The sequence below is a fragment of the Lutjanus erythropterus genome, chromosome 6 (assembly GCF_056507025.1).
Source record: "Lutjanus erythropterus isolate fLutEry1 chromosome 6, fLutEry1.hap2, whole genome shotgun sequence".
In the NCBI taxonomy this organism is placed as follows: Eukaryota; Metazoa; Chordata; class Actinopteri; order Lutjaniformes; family Lutjanidae; genus Lutjanus; species Lutjanus erythropterus.
In genome coordinates, this window is record NC_139322.1 from 2685406 (window position 1) to 2709164 (window position 23759).

At 39.3% G+C, this 23759-nt stretch overlaps 1 protein-coding gene across 1 annotated transcript; it reads left to right on the forward strand.

Moving 5' to 3' along the window:
- Positions 1–1220: 1220 nt before the first annotated feature.
- On the forward strand, positions 1221–22572 carry usp11 (ubiquitin specific peptidase 11). Its single transcript, XM_084720223.1, has 21 exons — positions 1221–1477; positions 5016–5125; positions 5558–5688; positions 5827–5944; positions 7595–7740; positions 8005–8066; positions 9456–9555; positions 10928–11101; positions 11406–11564; positions 11686–11910; positions 12315–12398; positions 14372–14466; positions 14573–14776; positions 15795–15904; positions 17494–17997; positions 19436–19506; positions 20171–20283; positions 20371–20520; positions 20736–20851; positions 21332–21420; positions 22100–22572. The coding sequence occupies exons 1-21, from the start codon at positions 1368–1370 to the stop codon at positions 22274–22276; spliced, it is 3048 nt and encodes a 1015-aa protein (XP_084576349.1). The 5' UTR covers positions 1221–1367; the 3' UTR covers positions 22277–22572.
- Positions 22573–23759: the final 1187 nt, after the last annotated feature.

Genomic DNA, 23759 nt, shown 5'->3' on the forward strand with positions numbered 1-23759 from the left:
GTAAACTGAATATCTTTGGGTTGTGGACAAAACAAGACATTCAGTGTTGATTGACATTTTTCACCATTTTCTGACATTTCTTGGACCAAACAACTAATCGGTCAATTTAGAAAATAATTGTTAACTGTTGGTGAATCAGAATCATCTTGTGTAAACTGACAGGATCGTGCTCGCTGTCTGCAATCTGCATAATGGAAGAGGTGAGATCCTTGCTGCAGTGTTTTTTATCTCTCTGATTCACAAACACAAAAGAAGCTTTTGTGTCAAATTACTGCATTTGTTTAGTGCATAACCATGTAACAAGCAGTGCTGCCAACTCCTCAGTAAAGGAAGCAGCTATTGGCTGTCCTAAAAGTCACCAGAAATCACTAAATGACTAATTTGCATAGTTGGCATTTGCACTGTAGGAGAGAGGAATAACATCATGGGAGAGACAAAAAGTGAGTAAATAAAACACCCTAAATATGTTTAGAACTACAAATGAACTTTCTTCTGTTGATTCTTGGTTTGTATTTTGTAATTTCATCATTGAAATAGGACATCACTTCTCAAAATAACATCATGGCTTATTTTTTACATTACATAAATCAAGTTTGTCCTGTTTTGTTAAATGTTAGAACATCAAATTTAATTAAAAAAAAAGACTGTTATGTGGGGTGGAACTGCTAGCCCTATGTCCAGCAAAGTGACCCAAAAGAGACACTTTGGCAGAGTTACTGTTTATTATTATTTATTATTATTATTGTTATTGTTATTATTTATTCTTATTATTAAGTTTGGTTTAGTGTCTAACCTTATGCTCTCCTGCTGTTTTGTGAACACAGGCTCATCTGATTTCACTGAGAATCTGACATGGTGAAAGACATGAAGAAAAACGATTTTATTTTTATGTTTTTATTATAATTTATTACATTAGATTATATAATTCTTGACCATGAAATCAGTAGTTGATAAAACAATCACAACAAAGGTATTTTTGATCATATCACAACATGACACCCCCTTTAAGTTAACGTTGTTATTTTGTAATTTAATTGTGTATTGTTTTTTACATTACTTACGCCTAGTTTTTTTTTATTTTTTTTTTTATTGAACAGTAAAGTGTTAACAAGCAGGTACACCACAAGTAGGACAGTGCAAAAAATTAGTTATGCCTAGTATTCGTATCAGATTTGCAGAGGCCTCGTAAGCAGGAAGTTGTCATCGTCCCAGTCTGAACCACTTCCTACTTCCGCAAACACAGCTCTGTCTGTGGAGCTTCCCCGTTTATCGGCTGATCAATGCGGCGGTTGACTTCTGCCTTTCGTTTCCTGGCTCTCTTTAATCTTTGCAACAGTCCCGACATTTATGAGTGATTGATTCGCATCATGACGGCCAACAGCCGCTGCTCCGCCGCGGAGCCTCCGGGCCTGGAGACCCAGCGACGGGAGATCGAGTCTCTGCTGCGGGAGTGTGAGCTCCGCGCTGGGGACAGTTGGTGAGAGTCCGCCCGCCAGCCGCTCTGCTACACACACACACGGTGACAGGGCTAACTGTTAGCATCACACGGCTAACGTTATCTAACGGCTATTAACACGTTTAACGACAGAGTCAGGCCGTTTGTCTGTCGCTGTGAGTGAGTTGTGACACTTTAACGGTTCGGTGTTGGATGTTAGCGCATGTTGCTGTGTTAGCTCATCATGCTAACCAGGCAGACGTTGAAGTGACCGTTAGCCGACGCTGCTAGCTTTAAAGCTAGCTTGTCAACCAGCTGAGGATGTGTTCAGGGTCGCCTCGTAAGCTTCCACTTTTGTTTCTGCCAGAGTTGCTTGACTTCCCAGTTTCGCAGCTGAGACTTTCACAATTCAGTTTACTGTGGGGTAGGACTGCAGCTAATGGCTATTTTCATTTCAATTTATTCTAGAGCTGCCACAGTCAGAGTTGGGAAGAATACTGAAAATCTGCTCTGAAGCACGAGTACTCTTACATTTCTAAAATATTACTCAATTACAAGTAAAAGTACTGGTGTTAGAGATATAGTCTACTTTTGTAAAAGTACCATGTATTCATCTCAAAAACTGCTCAAAATATTAGTTTTTTTTAAACATATTATCAAAAACAGCCAAAGAGTTTTCTGTTTCTTCAGATCTGGTTTTTAATTCCTCCCATCTCTTGCTCTGTTCTGCTCACAATCACCTCTCCAAACTAGGGCTGCAAATTTTGTATATGTTCCTAATAGTCGATTCATCATTAATAATTAATAAGATACAAAGGACATATTTCTGTTATGTTTTTTCTAATTTTCAATTTTTTATGTTTTGTTTTGTCATTTTGTTCTCATTTTAAGTTCAAGTTTCTGTATTCAACAAATGGCTCTGCCAGACAAAACAATGTCAAATGAGGTGTGGTTATGAATGAATGAATACATTTTTCATTGGTTAAATTTTCAGTAATTGACATCCTTAATCCTTACACCTGTGCTGTTGTTTTTAATCCATATGTCCTGGTTTTCATTGGTCTGTTTGTGATCAGATCACCTTATTGGCTGTCAAACTACAGATAAAAGGCTTTGATTTTAATTCAAATTGTACTCAGTACTCAACTATGATTTTAAAGGCAACTAAGTAGATTACATAGTGTAATTTATACATAAGTATAAATACAGACTTGAAATTCTACTAATAAAAGTACATGTAACCAAAAAACTACTTTATTAAGTAACTTCAATTAGTTATTTTCTCTCATGGCAACAACTGCTTGATTATGATTTAATCATTAAATTAATCACCATATATTTTGAAAATTCAGTCAGTCTGAGTATTTAAGAAAAGAAGTCAGAACTCTGATTTCAGTTTCTTAAACATGATTACTTTCTGTTTTTTTTCCTTTTACAATTTTTTGACAGTAAACTGAATATCTTTGTGTTGTGGGCAAAACAAGATGATAATCAACATTTTCAACCATTATCTGACATTTTATAGACCGTGATGATGACCATTTATAGACTAATGGTCAGAATCTACGTTTACGTTGACCAAATATCTTCAGTCTGATTGAATTCTGATTAGAAATTCCAACTTAACTGTTTACATGGATGCTAAATAAAGTGATCTGTTTAAAGATATATGTTTAAATGTCCCCAAGCATAGATCAGAATCTGACTTTATTGACATGTGCAGAGCATTTCTGCTGCTGTGAAGCGTCTGATCTGCTAGGAATATAAGTGAAGAAGAATAAGTGGTTCTGGTATGCCATCTGCCAGTAAACGCAGGAAACGAATAGTGTTTTCACCTGTTCATTTTTACAATATGCTTTCACACCACAAATGAGCTGCAGCAGAGGCTGCTTGAAAATGAACTGAGATGTCTTTGTCTGGTTGTTTGGTCTGCACCAGGGTCCAGTTGACAGCTTTGATACCAGCCCAAACGGACCGGGGTCCATTTTAATCGAACCAAACAGTTTTAGATGTGAAAGTGGCTCTCAAAGTTAAAATATGGTTCTGGACCATCCGAGATCCACTTCTCGTAGTTGCTATTGCTCAGAAGCATCTCATTTCCATGTTTGGGTCAAGATGGACCCACAGTGTATCCTGAGAACAATATTAGCATCTTTAAATCTTTTAAGGTTCCTAACAGAGGAGTCCTATCCATTACCAGCCGGCTCTGTTTTCTACCTCCATAAAGAAAATATTTATTCCAACCAGAGAGAAATGATCAGAATAAACGTTTTACATGATTATTGGTTATTTGATCAGATTATCAAAGGTTTACACCACTGCTCTCAATCAGATGGAAAATTCCTTCCAATCAGGCTCGATCGGCTCAGTCTCTTCTGATTGAGGTATTTACATGAGGTACCTTTATACTGATTGGGCTGTTGTTGTCTTAGAGATAAATTTCACAGTGTTATCATTCATTCATTATCTGTAACCACTTATCCTTGCTGGAGCCTTTCCCAGCTGACATTTGGCTTGAGGTGGGGTACACCCGCCACAGGTCGCTGGATCATCACAGGGCTGACACATAGACAAACAACCACTCAAGTCCCACTCACACCTACCAGCTGTTTAAAATCACCAATTAACCTGCAGGTCTTTAGACTGTGGGATGAAGCCGGAGCACTTGGAGAGAAACCACACAGACGCAGGGAAAACATGCAAACTCTGTACATCATGATATGCAGATGCAGTCACAGAGAACAAGCACAGATATAGAACTAGATGGACTGATGGAAAGATTGTTAGTTTTTTATTTTTTATAAGGTGGTAGAAAGGCAAATGGAAAAGTGTTTCCCTGTCAAACCGTGATAAAAGAATAATGAGATCCAGATCCAGCTGAATGGGGCTTAAAAGCCAAACACAGCAAAGAGGTCTTCAAGGCCTCAAGACCAAGTGAAGAAATTTGACTGAGAAAGCAAAAGTGTGTCAGTGAAATGTTCCAAAAAGGATGAAAACTGAATGTTGTTGGTGGGATGTCAAACCTGAATTGGCTTGGAGCCACCAATGGTCTCATAGGGGGCTGTGTCAGTGTTCAAATACTACAAGAAAGTATAATATCTCTGAAAATGTTCTTTTTCATTTCCATTTACATTTTGCTACCATAAATTAACTTTGCCCACCAGTTTTAGGGGCTTTGTGGCCCGTGGGGTGAGTGGAGAGGGTGGGGACTATTTGCATATGCATGAATCCATGAATACTAAATGGAGGCAAGGTATAGAGGTGCTACAGTGTACACAATTTATTACTTGTTCCAGAGCATTTTATATTTTTTAAATCATGACTAGAGGTGGACTTTAAAAATGTCAGTGTTTATTCCTGTCACTGATGTGAACCAACCTTTAACAACATCAGAAACAAATAATACTTAAGTTGTTTTTCTGATGTCAACTGATGCATTTAAATACCTGTTTAGTTGTATTTTAATATTAAGAGAAAATGGATGTTAAAAAACATGGAAAAGCTCATGAAGTTAGCAATAGGACTTATTTGTGTGTTAATATAGTGTGTGTGTGTGTGTGTGTGTGTGTGTGTTTTGCAGGTACGTAGTGGAGCGTCGCTGGTATGAACAGTGGAAGGAGTTTGTGGAGACCGGAGACCAGAACTCATCGTCCTTCCCCGGTCAGATCGACAACAATGAACTGTTTGAGGGTCAGTTAACGCCTGAAAAACACAAACACACAAACACTTTGTTTATCTGTACTGATCTCTGACCCTTCGACTACGAGAACTAATACCTGCACACTAATATATATGAAAACCTGTGATTTGCTTTAAAGCAAGGTTTGAGGAAATGATCCTGGGACACCGCAGATCACATTTTCATTTCATTATCCTCGCCCATTCTCATTGAAGTTATTTATTTTTTGCTTTGATCATAATCTGCATCAGACAAATACGCTTTGTTCTTATGAGGGCTGTACTGAATACCTTGAATCTTCCAAGCTTCCCCTTGTTTTCATTTTTTTCCGCCCTTAAAAACTGAAACCAACTTGATGTGGAACTGGTTTTATGATCCTGACTGCAAACATTGTTCTGTCTTTTATACACATCAGTAATGAGTGAAATGTCTCCTGTTTTCAGATCTGGATTCGTACCACCTGAAGGAGCGTCTGGTGGAGAATGAAGACTTCATGTTGGTGCCGGCCGAGGCCTGGCACAAGCTGCTGGCCTGGTACGGCATGGTGGACGGTCAGCCCCCGTTGGAACGCAAGGTAGCATCATCACAGGATATACATTCCAGTCAACAGCTGCTGGTGTCATTCAGTTATTGGAGTTAGAAAGCTTAACTCTGTGTGTGTGTGTGTGTGTGTGTGTGTGTGTGTGTGTGTGTGTGTGTGTGTGTGTGTCAGGTGGTGGACCTGCCCAGCACTCTGAAGGTGGAGGTTTACCCCGTTGAAATCTTCCTCTGTCTCCATAGCAACATGGAGAACGTCATCACCGCACAGTTCAGCCGCGCCGACAACATCCGTGAGTTGTGTGTCTGTGTGTGCATATGTTCTCGTTAACTCTCTGTCAGAAATGTGGGGAGGTTGTTAGACAGCTTCACAGCGCAGGTTGAAACAGGAAGGAGACAAACACAAACTGTTGATGAGAAAAAATAAATCCCTTCACTCTGACTAAAAGTCCCAAACCAGGAAAAACAGACCAAACGTGTATTAAAGTTTGCAGACAGGTCAAATTCTAAATACTCCTCACAACAAATCCTCCTGCTGTTGGAGGCAATGTGGCCGATCTGAAGCATAAAGTGGGTAGAAATGGAGACCCTCTGTACGGATGACCTGCCTTCAGTACATATGTCAGATTTAAGTGCTGCAAGGTACGCACTGATACTGATACCAGCAGTGGGTATCAGTCTGATACTGTGTTCTTGTACTTAAATTTATACTTATAAAAATACTCTAATACCATCACATCCGAAACCACGTCCCCAAAAGTAGCTGCTCAACACAAGCAATTCGATAAAGCATCTAAAGAACCGACATGATGCAGAGTTCAAGCAGTTTGCTGATGCTTTTTAGGGCTGTGATGCATTACAAATCACAATACAGGGGTTAAAATTCAATATATTGCAATACTGTAAGAAAGATGACATATTGTTTTTGTTTTTTTTGTTTAATTTTAGGAAAAATCACTACATGCATAAAATCTGAGTTAAAAAGTTTAGTTTTTTATGCAGAACAAGGGCTGAATGATTTATTTTAATTGAAAAATGTGTTAATTTGTCAGTTTTTTGAATCTGATTTGTAGGACAGGATGTCTCTGCATCATGACCTTCATTTATTTAAAAGTTTTTTGACACACATTTTGCCTTTAACAAATATTGCACCGTCTTTGAAAATTGTAGAAAGCCATATCACGTCTTTGATAAAATTTCAATTAATTATGCAGACCTGCTCAGAGCAGTGATACATCACAACACTTCTGTCTAGCAGTCGGGGTTTAAACACATCACAAAATGAATGACTGCCACAAACCTTTGTGTGTATCACAATATCAGGACACAGTGTTTTTAAGAATCAATACAGTATCAAAAATATAATATTGCGATACTCTAGTGAATCAATATTTTTCTTACACCCATTGTGCCTTGGAATATCAGGGAGAGACTTTGCTGTCATAAAGGAGGACAAAAAAACAGAAAATATTCACATTTAAGCAGCTTTTTTCCTTTAAAAAATTACTCAAACCAATTAATCAAGTATCAAAATAATTGGAGATTCTTTAAATAATTCAGTTTAGTGTCAGAGTGGAGTTAAGAAAATATTCATTTTAAAGAAGATGAAATCAAAGAATTTTGACTTTTTTTGATAAACACAGTTACTCAAACTGATCAAATCGTTGGCGATTAATTTAATAATCGATGAATCAGTTAACTGTTGCAGCTTTAGTGGTAACTTCGGGCACATCGATCTGATGTTTTTAAAGTCACTGTAAGGGATTATTAAGTACTCTTATCTGCAAATACCCAAATGTAAGCACTTATACTCATATAGTCTGGAAGAAAGTGGTATTGGTGCATTCCTACTAACACACCTTCAAATGAGGATTGATTGATTGATTGGATTTAGTTTTTATTTTCTCTTAAATTTTTTGTGTATATTTTGCTTGTGTGTGTAGAGTCGATCCAGAGGGCGATGTGCGAGGCCTTCTCTGTGCCTCCGGGCTCAGAGTGTCGTCTGTGGATGAAGAGCTCGGACAGCAGCTGCGAGCGTCTCAGGAACGTCCACATGAGCGTGTTGGATGCCTGTTTGAGCTCAGGGATGGTGAGGACAGATCGTCTCATCCTCGCTGAGACACTGTTTAACATCACAAACATAACGTCAGTCCGTGTCTGTTGATTCGTTCAGGAAAGGTTCATGGATGCACGAATGTTCCTGTAACTCAGCACCCGTCTCTTTAAAACCATTAACTTCCTCATAGCAGCAGCTTTTCCTTTAAAGTAACAAACTCTCCACCTCAGAGATAAGCTGGAACACGCCTGTGTGTGTGTGTGTGTGTGTGTGTGCGCGCATGTGCGTGTGTTACAGACGGTGATTATGGAGACGAGGAATGCTGACGGCACCTGGCCGAGCTCCAGACCTCAAATCACGTAAGAACACACCTCTGTCTGTCTCTCATTGGTCTTTACTACTTCCTTTTTCTCTCCCTGTTGTTCTGTTAGTTTCTTTTCTCTTTTCCTCCTGGGGTCTGGGTCTTTCTTTTTTTTTTCTTCTCTCACTCCACTGCCTCCTCCTGTTTATCCTTCCCATCCTTTTCTTTCTGTCTGTGGGTGTCTGTTGTTCTACCTGTCTCATTGTCCTTTATTGCTTTCATTTTACTCTCTGTTTCATTTCTCTGAAAACCTCTGCCTCCCTCCCACCCTCACAACCTTCCACCCTCCCTCCCTCCCTCCCTCCCTCCCTCTTGCTGTTCCCTTCTGTTCTCTGCTCGCTCTGTGTTGTTCATTTTGTCGTCCATCCCCTCCTTTGATTTTGTCCTGTTCTGTTTGGAGAAGTAAAGTCCTGCTCTCATCACTTGATGTTAATCTGCATTACACCAGTTTAATGTTCAAAGGAGAACTCTGTGACATATTCAATGTACTAAATCATAAAATGACCATGATATGTCATCAGTACTGCAGCCGCAGTGTTTTCTGTTCCAGGCTGGAATAACTGTTTTAGGTTGCCTGTTTCAAATTAATGTTGAATGTTTGCAGAATGAATAAGTGTCTGTTTATGAGTCATAAGAAATAATTAATAATCTATTAGAAGGAGTAGATGTTTATAACTGTTAAATTGAACAAAATGTTAATGGAGTCTGGCAGGCTGTGAGTCAGGCAGTCACCCACTTAACTCCAGTCCAGAGTGTGTGTGTGTGTGTGTTATTTCAGAGCAGCAGACTTTTGATTTCAGTGTAACAGGCTGAACTTTACGTTGTCAGACAACTGTCAGATATTAACAGCTGATCAGCTTACAGTGCAGGACTTGTCGTTGCTTATTGTCAATTTATGATGCTGCACGCGTCCTGCGCTCCTGCAGTGTTCCTGCAGCCTGCAGAGCTTCTCTGAGTCTAGGAAGGAGGGGACGAGGGGAAACAACTCACTTCAGCCATAGATCTTATATTAAACAGGATTTTAACCTGTTTAACTTACAGTATATGGCTCTAACTCACTGTTTGGACTGCAGGACAGTTGCTACACTTTGCTCCTTTAATGTAATGTACATTTAAGCTTTAAATTTTGCTTTATTTGCTGTGAGATAAAGTAAATGAATTACTCTAAAATTTAAGATTTTTTGAGAAATCCTTGCCTTGTGGCTCAGATCTGGTCATCAGCCCGGCTGAAGTTATGTTAACTGACAGCATGTTAGTAGCAACATCTGCTCTTTCAACCAAAATAAACATGAGTTTGATTTTTATTTTTCTTCATCACAGTCAATAAAATGTTTTTTAAAACTTTGTCTGATCTGGATCTGCTGCTGACGTGTTTCTGGTTTGTCAGGAGGAACTCTGTGGAGGAGCAGGACTCATACCGAGGACAGCCGGGAGTCTGCGGCCTCACCAACCTGGGCAACACCTGCTTCATGAACTCTGCTCTCCAGGTCTGACATACACATGCACACACACACACACACACACACACACACACAGCAAAGCATGAACAAATCATGAAGAGAAGGAGTTTTGTTAAACTTTTTTCTTCTGGTATTGATTCTGTCAGCTCCAGACATGCGACTAAAAGTCAGATGTCATTAAGAACTAAGTATATTTAAGGAATAGTTGTTTTTCTTGACTTTAACATCCTGCAGTTTGTTCTGGGTCATTATGATAACAACTGTGGAAATGCTGAGTCATGCTGGACCTTCTTCGTCCCTCTGTCTTATTATTTTCACATTATATCATTCGTGTTTCTGTGTTCTGTGAAGCTCAAATGTTCGGAGTGTAAACACTACACTGCAGTGTGTTGACACACGTAATCGGTGATATAGACAGAAACTCAGCAGGTCCAAACTTCACGCTGATTTGAAAAGCTTGTTTTCTCAGTGAGTCCCTGGTGTGTCCCTGCTGCAGTTCAGAAGCACCTTGTTCAAAAGGAGCTGAGTCTTTATTTCCTTGGTGAAATTTGTGCATCTTTGAAGTTATTGAAGTTGAAGTCTGATGGGATTTTAACAGGTTTCAAGGTTACAAGGCATCATGAAACCTGCTCAGTGCATAATTAACCTGGTTGGTGTCAGTGTTGCTCCTCAGATTTCTACACAGACTAAAGGAATTCACCTGCACACGGCCTATGTCCAATCATGTTTGTTTGCTTTGAAACCATTTTAGTAATATTTATTCAATACCTTGTGGCACTCCACCAGCTCAGTTGGTGGAGCTTGCTCCCCCTGTGTATGCTCTGGGTTCTAGGCAGCAGCCATGGGTTTGATTCCAGTCTTTGCTGAGTATCTTCACCCCACTTTCTTTCCCATTTCCTGTCTATGAAGAGCTGTCCTAAAGGATAAAAAGCCCCCAAAATATTAAAAAAATAAATTCATACAATACCAGTGTTAAACAGCTTCATACATTCACAACAACTTCCTTGGCACACTGTTTGGAAGAAAAGGAATACAAAAGCTGTGTGTCTAGTGAGTGTGTGCACAAGAAAGAGCAGAAGGAAAGGTTAGCAGCAAGTTGTCAGTCTGGTAGTAAATGTACAGTTGAGACTACAGTTTTAATAAACGTGGCAGCTTCTCAAGACCACGAAAAGTCATATCTGTTGTTTCCCAGCTGCTGGAAAAGTGAAGCTCCTGTAACAACCCTGCCTGCATACAGGAGTACCGTCTGTGTGGGAAACACAAAACAGACCAAGGTTCTAGGTACATGTTGGTACGGGTTTCAAGGGTACTTGTGAAAATGTTTGGAAGTGCAGCTCAGTCTTTTTTTGTCTCCTTTTGTCCATCCTAACTCCTCCCGTCTCCTTGTCTCCCTTTGCAGTGTCTGAGCAACACTCCTCCTCTGACGGAGTACTTCCTGCAGAGCTCCTACCTGGAGGAGCTGAACTTCACCAACCCTCTGGGGATGAAGGGAGAGATCGCCGAGGCCTACGCTGACGTCATCAAACAGATGTGGTCTGGGAGGCATTACTCTGTGGTGCCGCGTGTCTTCAAGGTACAAAACTGTTCAACTGATGAGTTACTGATTACACACAGATGACTCAGATTCACTTGTGGAATTAAAAGATAATGTAGCAGTGTTTCCCAGCGGCTGGTCCAAAAGTGGATCAACTTAAAAGGAAATATTATCTTCAAGTGAAGTTTATATTTTAGGCCTCATCTTGCTATAAATGCTGCCTGCTAACCTGGTGAATAATGACTCCTGTGCTGCTGCTGCAACAACAGTGTGTTGTCTGGCAAAATGTTATTGCATGTTCTGATTTTTCGGTGTGTGCGTGCGTGTGTGTGTGTATGAGCAGACGAAGGTGGGCCACTTTGCGTCTCAGTTTCTTGGTTACCAGCAACACGACAGCCAGGAGCTGCTGTCCTTCCTGCTGGACGGACTGCACGAAGACCTGAACAGAGTCAAAAACAAAGAGTACATCGAGCTGCGGGATGCGGATGGACGGCCAGACCAGGTGCTCAGTTATCGACATGTTTGTCTCCTCTGCCTCTGTTCTGTCTTTGTTTCTTCAAACAAATGCCATAACCGTTTAATCTCCTGCTTGTTGTTTTCGTTTGTCCTTCCCGTTCCTTCAGGAAGTGGCCGAGGAGGCGTGGCGTAACCACCGCCGGCGGAACGACTCTGTGATCGTCGACACGTTCCACGGCCTCTTCAAGTCCACACTCGTCTGTCCGGAGTGTCACAAGGTCTCCGTGACCTTTGACCCCTTCTGCTACCTGAGCGTCCCACTTCCTGTCAGCAAGGAGCGCGTCATGGAGGTCTTCTTCGTCTCTCTGGACCCTGAAGCCAAACCTACACAGGTAACATCGTTTAATACTCATGTCTGCTACATGTTAAAACTGTGATTGGCTGTATGTTGTGTGTGTTTAACATTTTTGTTCCATTGTTATGATTATTACTACTTTGATCTATTTCAGTTTATATCAATAATAATAATTATTCTTTTATTTTCATTCAAAAATGCAAAAAATATTGATATTGGATCCTTATATGATACATATGTCAGGGTTTGTTCTTTGTCTTGATATATCTGATTTTGCACATGGATGTGAGTTTTCAACACTGTGAACGAAGTACATGCAGGGATGAATTAAGTCAACAAATAAAAAGTATAAGAAATAATGTAATATTATGTGCAGGAATATGAATATGAAATCTTTCCTTGTGTGTAAATGCTGTATCCTGTGTGTGTGTTTGTCTGCAGCATCGAGTTGTGGTTCCTAAAGCAGGAAAAGTTTCTGACCTCTGCGCCGCTCTGTCAGAGATGACCGGCGTACCTCCCACACAGGTCAGTGTGTGTGTGTGATGTTGTAAACTGTTGTAAAATAAACACTCATCAAACTTGTTAAACAGCAGTGGGTCTGAGCTCAAAGGTCAGTAAGATTTAGTGCTCATGTGAAGTGATGTGTGTGTGCATTTGTAGCGTCAGCGTCATACACAGATGTTCATGTGAGGTTTTTCACAGGTTTATGAAGGATGTCATCCTGTAGTACCATCACTGTTCCTTTACAAATCTGTATCCCAGAGCCGTGAGAAACTTCACCTCCAGTCTGTGCCTCTGACTCTGTGACAGCTGTGGTCTGAAGCGTTGAAGCTTTATGTTTTCAGGTTGTGTGTACGTACACACAACAGTTGTCAAGATGCCAGAATTTTAAAGTACGATACAGTTCAAGTATAAAAAATGATACTCGATAAGTCTTTAGATACCGCAGCAAAAAGGAAAAAAGTCCTAGACACTAGAGCTGCAATGATTAACTGAATAATTGATTATGAAATGAATCGACAGCTGTTTTAATAATCAATCAGTTTGAGCAGTTTTTTTTTCTCTTCTTCTTTGCTTCTAAAATGTGATAATTTTTCTGGTGTCTTCACTCTTTTATGACACAACGCTGAACGTTTTTGGGTGGTCAGCAAAACAAGACATTTGAGGACATCATTTTGGACTTGAGCGCCATTTTTCATCATTTTCTGACACATTATAGACCAAACTAATCGATTAATTAAGAAAATAATCAAGAGATTAATCAGTGATAAAAATAATCATTAGTTGCAGCACTACTTGACACACAAAATTCTTTTTTTTTTTTTAAATAACAACCTGCACACAGAACAGAAAAAAGTCACTGAACACTGTCCGGTTTTGCTGCCAGACAAATTTCAGGTAGAAAAACAAAGACTGAAATGAGCTGATCATTTTTTTTGTGTGTCTACTTTTGGTACTGTGAAATATTAGTATTGTCACGTTTATTCATGTTGTTTTGAAAAAGTATCAATACGTTGATACTTTTGGAAACCTTTGTACGTAAGAGCCATCATTGTGAATCGGATATCTCAGGATCGCCTTCCAGGAATTTCTACAAATTTGGCACCAACATCCGCATGAACTCAAGGATGAACTGATTAGATTTCGGTGGTCAAACCTCACTGTGACCTCACAAAACATGTTTTTGGCCATAACTCAAGAATTCATATGCTAATTATTGACAAAATTTCACACACATACAGTACCAGTCAAAAGTTTATTTACTTTATTTTTCTTTGTTTTTCTACATTGCAGATAAATACTGAAGACATCAAAACTATGAAATATGGCATCATAAAGTAATTATGTAGTAGTACTTTTTCTGCACTTGCAATCAAAGATTTAATAACATCGTTGTTGTTAAATGTTTGATTCCAAGTACAGGAGAAAGTGTGTGAGAGTCTTTACTTTTTATCGTTGATCCATAGTCTTCTCTTACACACCAAAAGAAAAAACATTGAATAACAAGTATGCTCAAAGTTTTCACTGGCACTTTATATAATAAGATAAAACAATGAAGTGACGACATTTTATATCCGAGAAGTCAAAAGTCGACTTCACTGTGACATCAGAATGTTCTGCAAAAACACTTTTCTTGCCTTTATTCAGCAGCCTACTGTATCTGCCGAACAGGAAACTGATTGTGACCATATCTCACATTTGGTCGAAACTTGAGTTTGTGACTCTAATCTTGGTTGAAACTGTGGTGATTGTATAGATCGTCTTTGTTCCAGCCTTTGTGTCGCTGATACTGAGCTTCAGGGGACTTTTGTTGACAAAACTCTCCATCAGTCTTCTATATTCCTGTAAAAATAGTCTCTGAGTGAAGACGGCATGTTTCTTACTGGAAATGACCCACTAAAATCACACATGCCAGTATAGTGACCAAAAATACAGTTCATATTTCTTCTTGTTTAAATTGATATTAGTGAGGTGTTGTGTGTCTGTGTTTTTTTTAGATGGTGGTAGCTGACGTGTTCAACCATCGTTTCTATAAGATCTACAACACCGATGAGTCTCTGAGCTGCATTCTGGACCGAGACGACATCTTCGTGTAAGAAACCTTTTTGTCTCTGAACTGTTTGTTTACCGTCAGACTGTCAGTTTGTGTGTTTCGTTCTGTGCGACGAGTCACGAGACGGCTGCATCCCTGTGTTCAGGTACGAGCTGAGCGTGCTGGAGGAGCAGCAGGAGGAGCAGGTGCTGCTGGCTCTCTACCTGAGGGAGCGCTCTCACTACAGAGACTACGGCTCGGGCAGCAGCTCGTACGGCACGACGCTGTTCGGACACCCGCTGCTGCTCAGCGTGCCGCGCAGCAGCTGCAGCCGGGAGGCGCTCTATAACCTGTTCCTGCAGAGGCTGGCGTGAGTAAAACACACTCATACCAAGATATAGAAAATATATCACAAACTCTTAAAAGTTCTGCTAATTGCTCTTTTTACTGGTTTCCTTTTTCATTCATACAGGCAAATAACACAGATAACATTATAATATAACAAAAAAAAGAATAGATAAAATAAATTAAGAAAATACAGACAGCTAGATAAAAATAGAAGAAACAAAGAAAAGGAGAAAAAGAGAATTTTTATTTTACATAAATAGATTTACATTTACATTTCAATTAGATATTGAAATGTACATAATTTAAGTTCATATTAGTTCTAAATTTTACCTGACAGAATAATTGTATTTAGTATTTGGCGACAGTCTTTATCCAGAACCCACAACGTAACGTTTAAAGGTGGAAATTTAAAGTGAATGATCAAGTCAGTTTTGGATGTTGGTCCAGAAATTTGCTGCATTGTTTTTTAGTAATTTTTTTTTCTTTTTATCTAAATTGATTGTTGTGGAGACAAACCTGTTAATATAGTCTTATTGTGGGGACTCACTTTCCTTTTGGGGACAAAATGCAAACATGAAGCATTAAAATTTAGGGTGAAGACCTGGTTTATGGGTTGTAAGGTTAAGATTAGGGTTAGGGGACAAATACCAAACAGCATCTTTAAGGCTTTGGCTCAGTTTACATCAGATCATCATATGTAGGTAGATCAAGGGAGATATGTACAGACTGAAAAGGAGGACAAGTAAACTGGACAGCTAGAAAAAATATTTCTAAGTAAACCAAGGAGACTTTTGTTAAGGGGATCAATGCAGTCATGAACTCTAAGGTGACATAGGTTCTTCATTTGGCTCCCTCTAGTGACCAATGTTTAAACATGTTTTTATGTAGGATACATTTCAAACATTCCCCAATTTAATTCAAAAGACAAGTTCAGTGTCATCCTACTACACTGGTTAGGGTTTTATGACAGTCACCGGGAATTTTAATGTAAATTAATGTCCTCTGAAGTGATAAAAGTGTGACTCTGTGTGTGTTTGCAGGCGCTATGTGCGACCTCCTGACCCCTCTGAAGAGTTGGAGGAAGAGGAAGAAGAGGAAGATGATGATGAAGAGGAGTTGTACAAGACTCAGACCAATGGCATCAGTGATGGTATTCTCATTAATATTATTAATAATATGTTTACTAATGTTTTTAATGTAATGTAGTAGTCAACAAAATCCTTAGAGGTTATACAAATTGCAATTGTGTGACAGAAAATGTCTGAGACTTTTTAAGAGACAGAAAGTGACAGTAAACCATAGACTGTGTGAAAGAAGCGGACGTAGCCGCCGTGTTGTCACCGAATACTGTGGGAATTTTTTTTTTTAAGTCAGAAGTGAGCATATTTGGATGGGAGCTGAGGAGGCTGTTATAGTAGCGACCTGTCAGTCAGGGTTGTAACAGGTGCTGGAAATCCTTGAAAACACTTGAATTTTACAGTAAAGTTGTCAAGGTTTGGATGAAGTGCTTGAAACTGCTTGAACTTGACATTGCGTTAATTTCGTATAAATCTCTAAATCGTTGCTTTTGCCTTTTACACAAAGTGAAGATTCCACTTGAAAAAAATGACAAAAAAGAAAAGGATTTTATTGAAATTGAAGTTATTTAAGATGTCAGGTGTATTTACAGACAGGTGACATGTAAAGTTTTAATCTAGCAAATAACTAGCAATTGAGGTCATAAACTCATTAGGAAATTGTTTTATTGAAGTCATAAATCAGTTAAGAACAATGTACAATCAGACTTTTTTTTTTAGATTATTTTTGAGCTTGTTGCCTTCCTTTGATTGGGACAGCTGAGGAGTAGACAGGAAACGGGAGAGAGAGAGAGGAGGGGGCGACACGCAGCAAAGAACTGCAGGCAGGACTCGATCCAGTGTCTTCTGCAGAGGACTGACAGCCTCTGCACAGGCGGGCTCTGCCGTCTGATTTCTTTTTGAAATCAGTCGAGTCGCCTCCTGCTGGTGATTGGAAATAATGCACTTCGCTGAGGTCACATTGACATCCTCTCCTCCTGAGGCTCAAAACATCAGTTACACTCGCACTGTTTTGTGTCTAAACTTGTTTATCCGGTGTTTTATCTCTGTACTGTCGTTCATAAAGTAAATGAGATAAAAGGTTGCTGTTTTCGACTTCTCAGATGTGAGGACTGTGAGGCTGTTTTGCAGTTATTTTATTAGTTGTGTGATCAGCCCGCACAGATTGATAAGACACCAAGATTACTGTTGCAGTGGTGAAACATTTGTCAGAGAGGAACAGAACTTCTTACATATAATATTATATTTTAAATAATACACTTTTTTTTTCCTATTTTTAAAAAATCTGCCCTAAAAACTTTTAATTACACACACATTTTTGTTAACTGAATATCTTTGTTTTGTTGGTTGACTAAACAAGACATGTATTTGTCACTTTTTTGTCTTTTTTTTTTGACAGTTTATAGACCAACCTATTAATTTAAGTGTGTGAAAGATTAATTGACAGAAAAAATAAAAGAGCTGTAATGACAAGTCAAATAATAGAGTGATTGTCAACAATGATCAACACTTTTCACCATTTTCTGACATTTTATAGACCAAACAATTAATTGATTAATTGAAAAAATATCAACAAAAGAATCAATAATGAAAATTACACATGCAGGCTCCTCTCAGCTGTGTTTGAACTGCGCTCTGATTGGTCCTGTGTTTGTTTCCTCAGATGAGGAGCAGGAGGATGTGGAGAAAGCCGGCCCCTCTCAGACAGAGCCCTGCTGCAGTGATACATCCACAAATGGCCAATCAGACAGCACCGCTACTGCAGAGCCCCACCCCAACCTCAACCACACGCAGCCCTCACTGGACCACGGCGACACGGAGACCAATAACGGCTCCCAGGACCAGACCGAGCCGTTATGCAGCGCCAACGCCAACACCACCGAAAGCACTGACGACGGTAATCTCTCAAACTCGAGCAGAATGAGCGACCCCGGCTCAGAGCCGCCAGCGGAGCAGCTGCAGCAGCCCTCTGAGGCCACAGAAGAAGAAAAAGAGGAGGACAAGCAGGAGGAGGCGTGCTCTCCCAGCCCGCCAGCCAATGAGCAGCCAGCTAAGAGGAGGGCGTGTCGCAAGAGGAGGAAGAGTCTGTTTACCATCCAGGCGGTCAACTCCAACGGGACGACTGAGAGAGGGATGGGAGAGGGAGGGAGCGCCGTGTCCTTCAGCTGTGAGTCTGAACACACACACACACACACACACACACACACACACACACACACACACACACACACACACACGACTCTCAGAATCAGAAATTCTTTATTAATCTTTTTTAATCAAAATAAGAACAATGATGTGAAAATTCGTATTACCTCTAATATCGCAAAATAATATCACAATTGCAATATCAGTCAAAATATTTTTTTTTAAATTGTTCAGCCTTAATCCAAACTAACAGCTGCTAGAGTTAACGTTTATGCAGACTGGATGTTCACCAACAACTAGGTGATGCTAGAATAATATAAATTGTGATCAGGTGGCTTTTTACAACAGCTTTATGTTTTTCTGGCATTTATACCCAAACTTCCTGCAGTAATTTTAACATTTTCTTTCACAAGGTGCAGCCTCAAACTCTTTATTTTCAACAGACTTCAACCAAGTACTGTTTTCAAGCCAGATCACGCTGAACTTGTGCATACTCAGATTACATGAGTTAAAGGAGAAACCTGTAATACATTTATTGTAATTCATTGTGAAATGACCACTGTGTGTCATCAGAGATCGAGGAGATGTGATAAGTTAAAATACTGACAACAACACTACAGCCGCAGTGTCCCCCTTTCTAATTTCTATTCTAGGCTGGAATAACTATTGTTTGCCTGTTTCATCTTAATTAGAGTTCAAATTAATGCTGAATGATTAAGTGTCTGTTTATTAGTTGTAAGAAATCATTAATAATCTTACAGAAGGAGTAGATGTTTACAACAGATAAATTGAGCAAAGTGTTAATGGAGTTTGGCAGCAGTGAGACAGAAAGCCACTTCTCCAGAGTGTGTATTTTCAGCGCAGTGGGCTTTTGTTTTCAGGATAATGTTCCTGCAGAACTTTCCTTGACTATTTGGACTGTCGTAGTCCTTTTAGGATACACAATTGCTACATACTTTCCTGTTAAGGCCTAAAATTCATATTGTTGTATTTTTAAGGACCGACAGAAACCCTGTAAAATACATAAAATATAATAATGAGAGGCAATTTAACACCTTTAAGGTAAAGGTGAAGGTACATGCAGATGTTATCACCTGTGAATTTATAATCTACATATGAAGAGCTCAGTTATTCAGTTACTGGTGGTGATCAATCTGCACCACAGCACAGCTGAATTTATATGATGAAGTATTTTACTGTGTTAACAACTGTTATTTCAAAGCTACATACATATTGGGGGTGTCACAGTTCTTCAAATCCACAATTCAATTTTAAGGTCATGTTTTGATTAGATTTTTTTATTGAAACACGATCATTGATCATTTTGGGTTCTTAAGACATGATAATATGACCTGCAGGTCACATGACATCTGTATTCTTCTGTTCACTGTGTTGCATGAAAAAAACCATCAATTTCATGTAAATGTTCTGATGGCAGTCCTGCCTGTGTGTCTCTGCAGCTCAGCCTTATGTGGCCATCGACTGGGACCCTGAGATGAAGAAGAGATTCTATAATGAAAATGAGGCTGAGGTCAGTGTGTGTGTGTGTGTGTGTGTATTTATATTACAGACTGTTACCAACTGAATCATCACAAAGAACCTGCAGCACAGGTCGTCTGTTTGATGCAGTATCAGAAGTTTAGATTAAAGGATCATGAAGATAAATTTGTGATAAGAATCTGTTTACTGAAGAATTATGATCATTACATGCAGTAAGTGAAACATTTTACAGTTGTCAGTGCTCTGGGTTGGTTTTTAAACATCTGTACAGCAGCTGTTCTGCTCAAACTGACGTCTCTGATCAGGTTTTGTTGATCTTATACTATCTGTGCTCTGCTTCAGGGCTGCAATGAGTAATTCTTTAACCGATTATTAAATTAACCCCCAACTATTTTGATAATCGAGTAATCGGTTTGAGTTTTTTCCTAAGAAAAAAAAGTCAAATTCTTTGATTTAACTGATTCCTTACTCCTTTATGACAGTAAACTGGATATCATTGGGTTGTGAGTAAAACAAGACATTTGAAGACGTCATTTTGGTCTTTGGGAAACACTGATCAACAGTTTTCTGACATTGTAAAACAAACAACTTAATAACCAACCGATTAATCAACTATGAAAATAATCGTTAAAATATGTTGATGCACATTTGTTTAATATCAGTCTTTCACTTGTATGATTTATTCTCCTGTGCAGAAGTACGTTAAACACCCCAGTATGGAGGTTCCTCAGCAGCAGACCACGGTGCAGCTGCAGGAGTGTATCGAGCTGTTCACCACTGTGGAGACGCTGGAGGAGGAGAACCCATGGTAACACACACACACACACACACACACACACACAGGTCCTAGGGATGCACAGTTGAGAAAGGTATATGAGTGTGTTTGTTTTTGCAGGTACTGTCCGGTGTGTAAGAAGCACCAGCTGGCCACGAAGAAGCTGGACCTCTGGTCTCTGCCGGAGGTTCTCATCATCCACCTCAAGAGGTTCTCCTACACCAAGTTCACCAGAGAGAAACTTGACAGCATCGTGGAGTTCCCCCTCAGGTACACACTTTTCAGTGTCTCTTTTAAAGGTGCATTTCAGCTGTTTTAAATGACATATTTCATCATCATCGTTTACTTAAATCCTTGGAAAACACAATGAGGGAGAACCGTCATTTACAACAGAGCTGAGGCACAAACACACAGCTAAGAACATCAGTCATGAAGGCAGCGATAAAATTGGAAACACTGAACTGACTGTTCTGGTGGTGTTGCAGAGACCTGGACTTCTCTGGCTGCCTCCTGAGGAAAAAACTGTCCAATGGGGAGCCTCCGAGCCGTTATGACCTCATCGCTGTGTCCAATCACTACGGAGGACTTCGAGACGGACATTGTAAGTGCCTTTGTTTTTTTTTAGTTTGCTGAGGTCAAAGACATTTTATATATAGACGCTGACTGCTTTGGCTTGTTGGTGTGATGCGTCAACATTGCCACCATGTTGGACAGGATGAGACTGACCTGTGGACACACATGTAAATGCATGAGCTGCAGTTTTTCTTGATAAAAATCACCTTTATTTCTCATCTAATTTCACTGAGTCATGTTATGTTCAAGGGTTCATGATCTGCATGTAAGTAAGTAAGTTAGAAAAAATAAAGTTGTTTCTTTTCAATCCAAATAGATCAGAACATGACTCATTGAAATCAGTTGAGAAACATTTTGTGCTTTTTATCCAGAAGAAAATATCCGTTTACATATGTTTGTTCACAGGTAAGTCTGGCGCTGACTTTAACATATGATCCAATGTGTATATATCTATGGCCGAGGTAATGACAACATTCTATACTCATAATCTGTGTGTGTGTTCTTCCAGACACCAGCTACGCGTGCAACAAGGATAACGGTCAGTGGTATTACTTTGACGACAGCAAGGTGACCTACGCCAGAGAGGACCAGATCGTGGTCAGTATGACACAGAGTTAAAACTGCATCTAAAACTTTTTTAACACGTTTATATTCAACTGAAGAGAATTTAACATGTCAGTCTCATGTCTGAATAACCAACATTCAAAGTCCAGTCTTACCACAAAATCTATTTTAGCCACCTAAAGAAATCTATCAGTTAAGTGTACACTGTATTTAGAATCTTTTCATTGCCTGTCAGACAGCCTTTTCTGATGGGGAAACTGGTGTTATACAAGTCAAATATCACTCTCCTCAAAGCCACCAGACTCCACAGACAAAAACAGTCATTTTACCTTGCAGAAAACAGGAGTTGCTGGTGTACTTCTTCTTCAAGCTGTTAGTTTGTTTGTGTTCTTGTGTGACTTTGGTGAATCAAAATCAACCGTTTAAAACACAGAAGTCTCACAATAACACAAACAAACTAACCAATCAAGGCAGAAGTAGATCAGGAACTCCTGTGTTCTGTGAGGTAAAATGACTGTTTTCGTCAATGGAGTTTGGTTGTTTTGGACTGAGTGAGATTTGGCTTATATAACTTCAGTTTCCCATCAGAAAAGGCTGTCTGACAACCTACAACCATCCACTGTAGGTAACACTGGATAAGAACCTCACACAGCCCTTACAACACCTAACCTGAACTTTCTCCTTCATTAACTCTTTGTCTTGTGTCGTTCAGACCAACGCTGCCTACGTCTTATTCTACCATCGGCAAGACAAGATCAGAAAACCCACTCTGCCCGCCCCCAACACAAGCCCCGCCTCCTCTACCCAGCCCGCCAACGACATCACGTCCTGCAAAGAGGACGACGCAGAGCTCGGCGCTGCCTCCTATGTCACCATGGAAACGGACTAAATGAATCCTCAAGATTTAGTTCTACTTTACGGTAATTTTTTTTCTTTGTCAGAACAACGGGCCTTTTCTCCTCTTTTTAAATATTAATTTTTTTTTATGTTTTAGATTTTTCTCATTTTTTCATCAACACTTGAACATTGTTTTTCTCCTTTCGTCCCTCTGACTGAAAACAACAAAAGCACATTTTAAATGTTGCCGTTTGCTTGTCAAAACCTCCGTCTGTTGAGTTTTGGGTGAAAACGTCGGTTTTCTGCTCGGTAGATAAGACGGACACGTGTTACTCAGGTAGTTTGATGCACCAGGAGCTCAGTTTTAGATGTTGACTTGAACCTGAAGCAGACGCTGAAATCCAGTTTGGACGTCTGCTGCAGGGAGGAAACACAACTCTGCTTCAGATTTTATCTCTTTCTTTCCTCAATGACAAGTTAATCTGCTCTTTATTCCAGACTTTTACAGTGTTTAACTATAATCAATAAATAATTACCACTATTATAACCTGATTTAGTTCATTTAAATGATACCATATATTATTCAGAAGTACAGAAATATGTAAAAACATCCAACTACACATTGTATAATGGAATTTCAAAATTATTGCAAAAAAGGCCTTAACATTTGACTATTTATTCTATTTTACAAACCATATTCCATCTCACTGTTTCTTTGCTTTAACATTTACAGTCTGCTGCCACCAACCCAATCCAGCCAATCAGAGCTCCTGTTGCTGCTCTGTCGGTTACGGTTCACTCGTCTCATTAAGGTCTGATTTATTAAAAAAAAAGTAGCACCGTTTTCTTCTTATAAACTGTTACACTGTATAATGGATCATTTCAATCTCATTTAAAGGATGTAAATAAAATCTTTATTTTTTAATTGATACCTTAAGTTGTTTATAATTAAACACTGTAGAAGTCTATGATGATTCTGGTGACTCACCAGCGTTCATATCTGATGTTTGGGAATTAAGTCAACGTTAAAAGGACCGCAGTTAGAACTCGACTGGAGAACAGCCGTGCTTCAGATTATTTTTTTTAAAAACGTTATCTTACGATCACAAGGAAAGTATTTTGTTATCGAGGAAACAAAAGGCCCGTTTCTCAATTAATAATAGTATTAACAGTTCTTTTTCCTAAATTTAAATTTCCTTCTTCCAACAGATGTTAAATGAGATTTAATGATTGACACCCGAGTCAAGACGCCACAGGGCTCAACTATAAGAATCGCCCAGGGTTAAATAAAATGTCACAGCAGAATTAATTAGTCATAACATTAAACACATCACATTAAACTGAATATCTTTGGGTTTAGACAAAACGAGACATTTAAAGACGTCACCTTGGACTGTGAAAAACTGTGATGGACATTTTTCATTATTTTTTGACACTTTTAGGCGATGCAGCTCCAGATTAAAGTTACCTTAAGTCTATCGTGCTATTTGATAACTGCTAATAAATAAAACCATTTCTACAGGAGCAAGTAAAAC

Coding starts and splice junctions, on each gene's coding strand:
- usp11 (XM_084720223.1), top strand. CDS start 1,368: ATGACGGCCAACAGCCGCTGCTCCGCCGCGGAGCCTCCGGGCCTGGAG. Junction 5,689..5,826: donor AGCCCCCGTTGGAACGCAAG/GTAGCATCATCA, acceptor TGTGTGTGTCAG/GTGGTGGACCTGCCCAGCAC. Junction 7,741..8,004: donor CCTGTTTGAGCTCAGGGATG/GTGAGGACAGAT, acceptor CGTGTGTTACAG/ACGGTGATTATGGAGACGAG.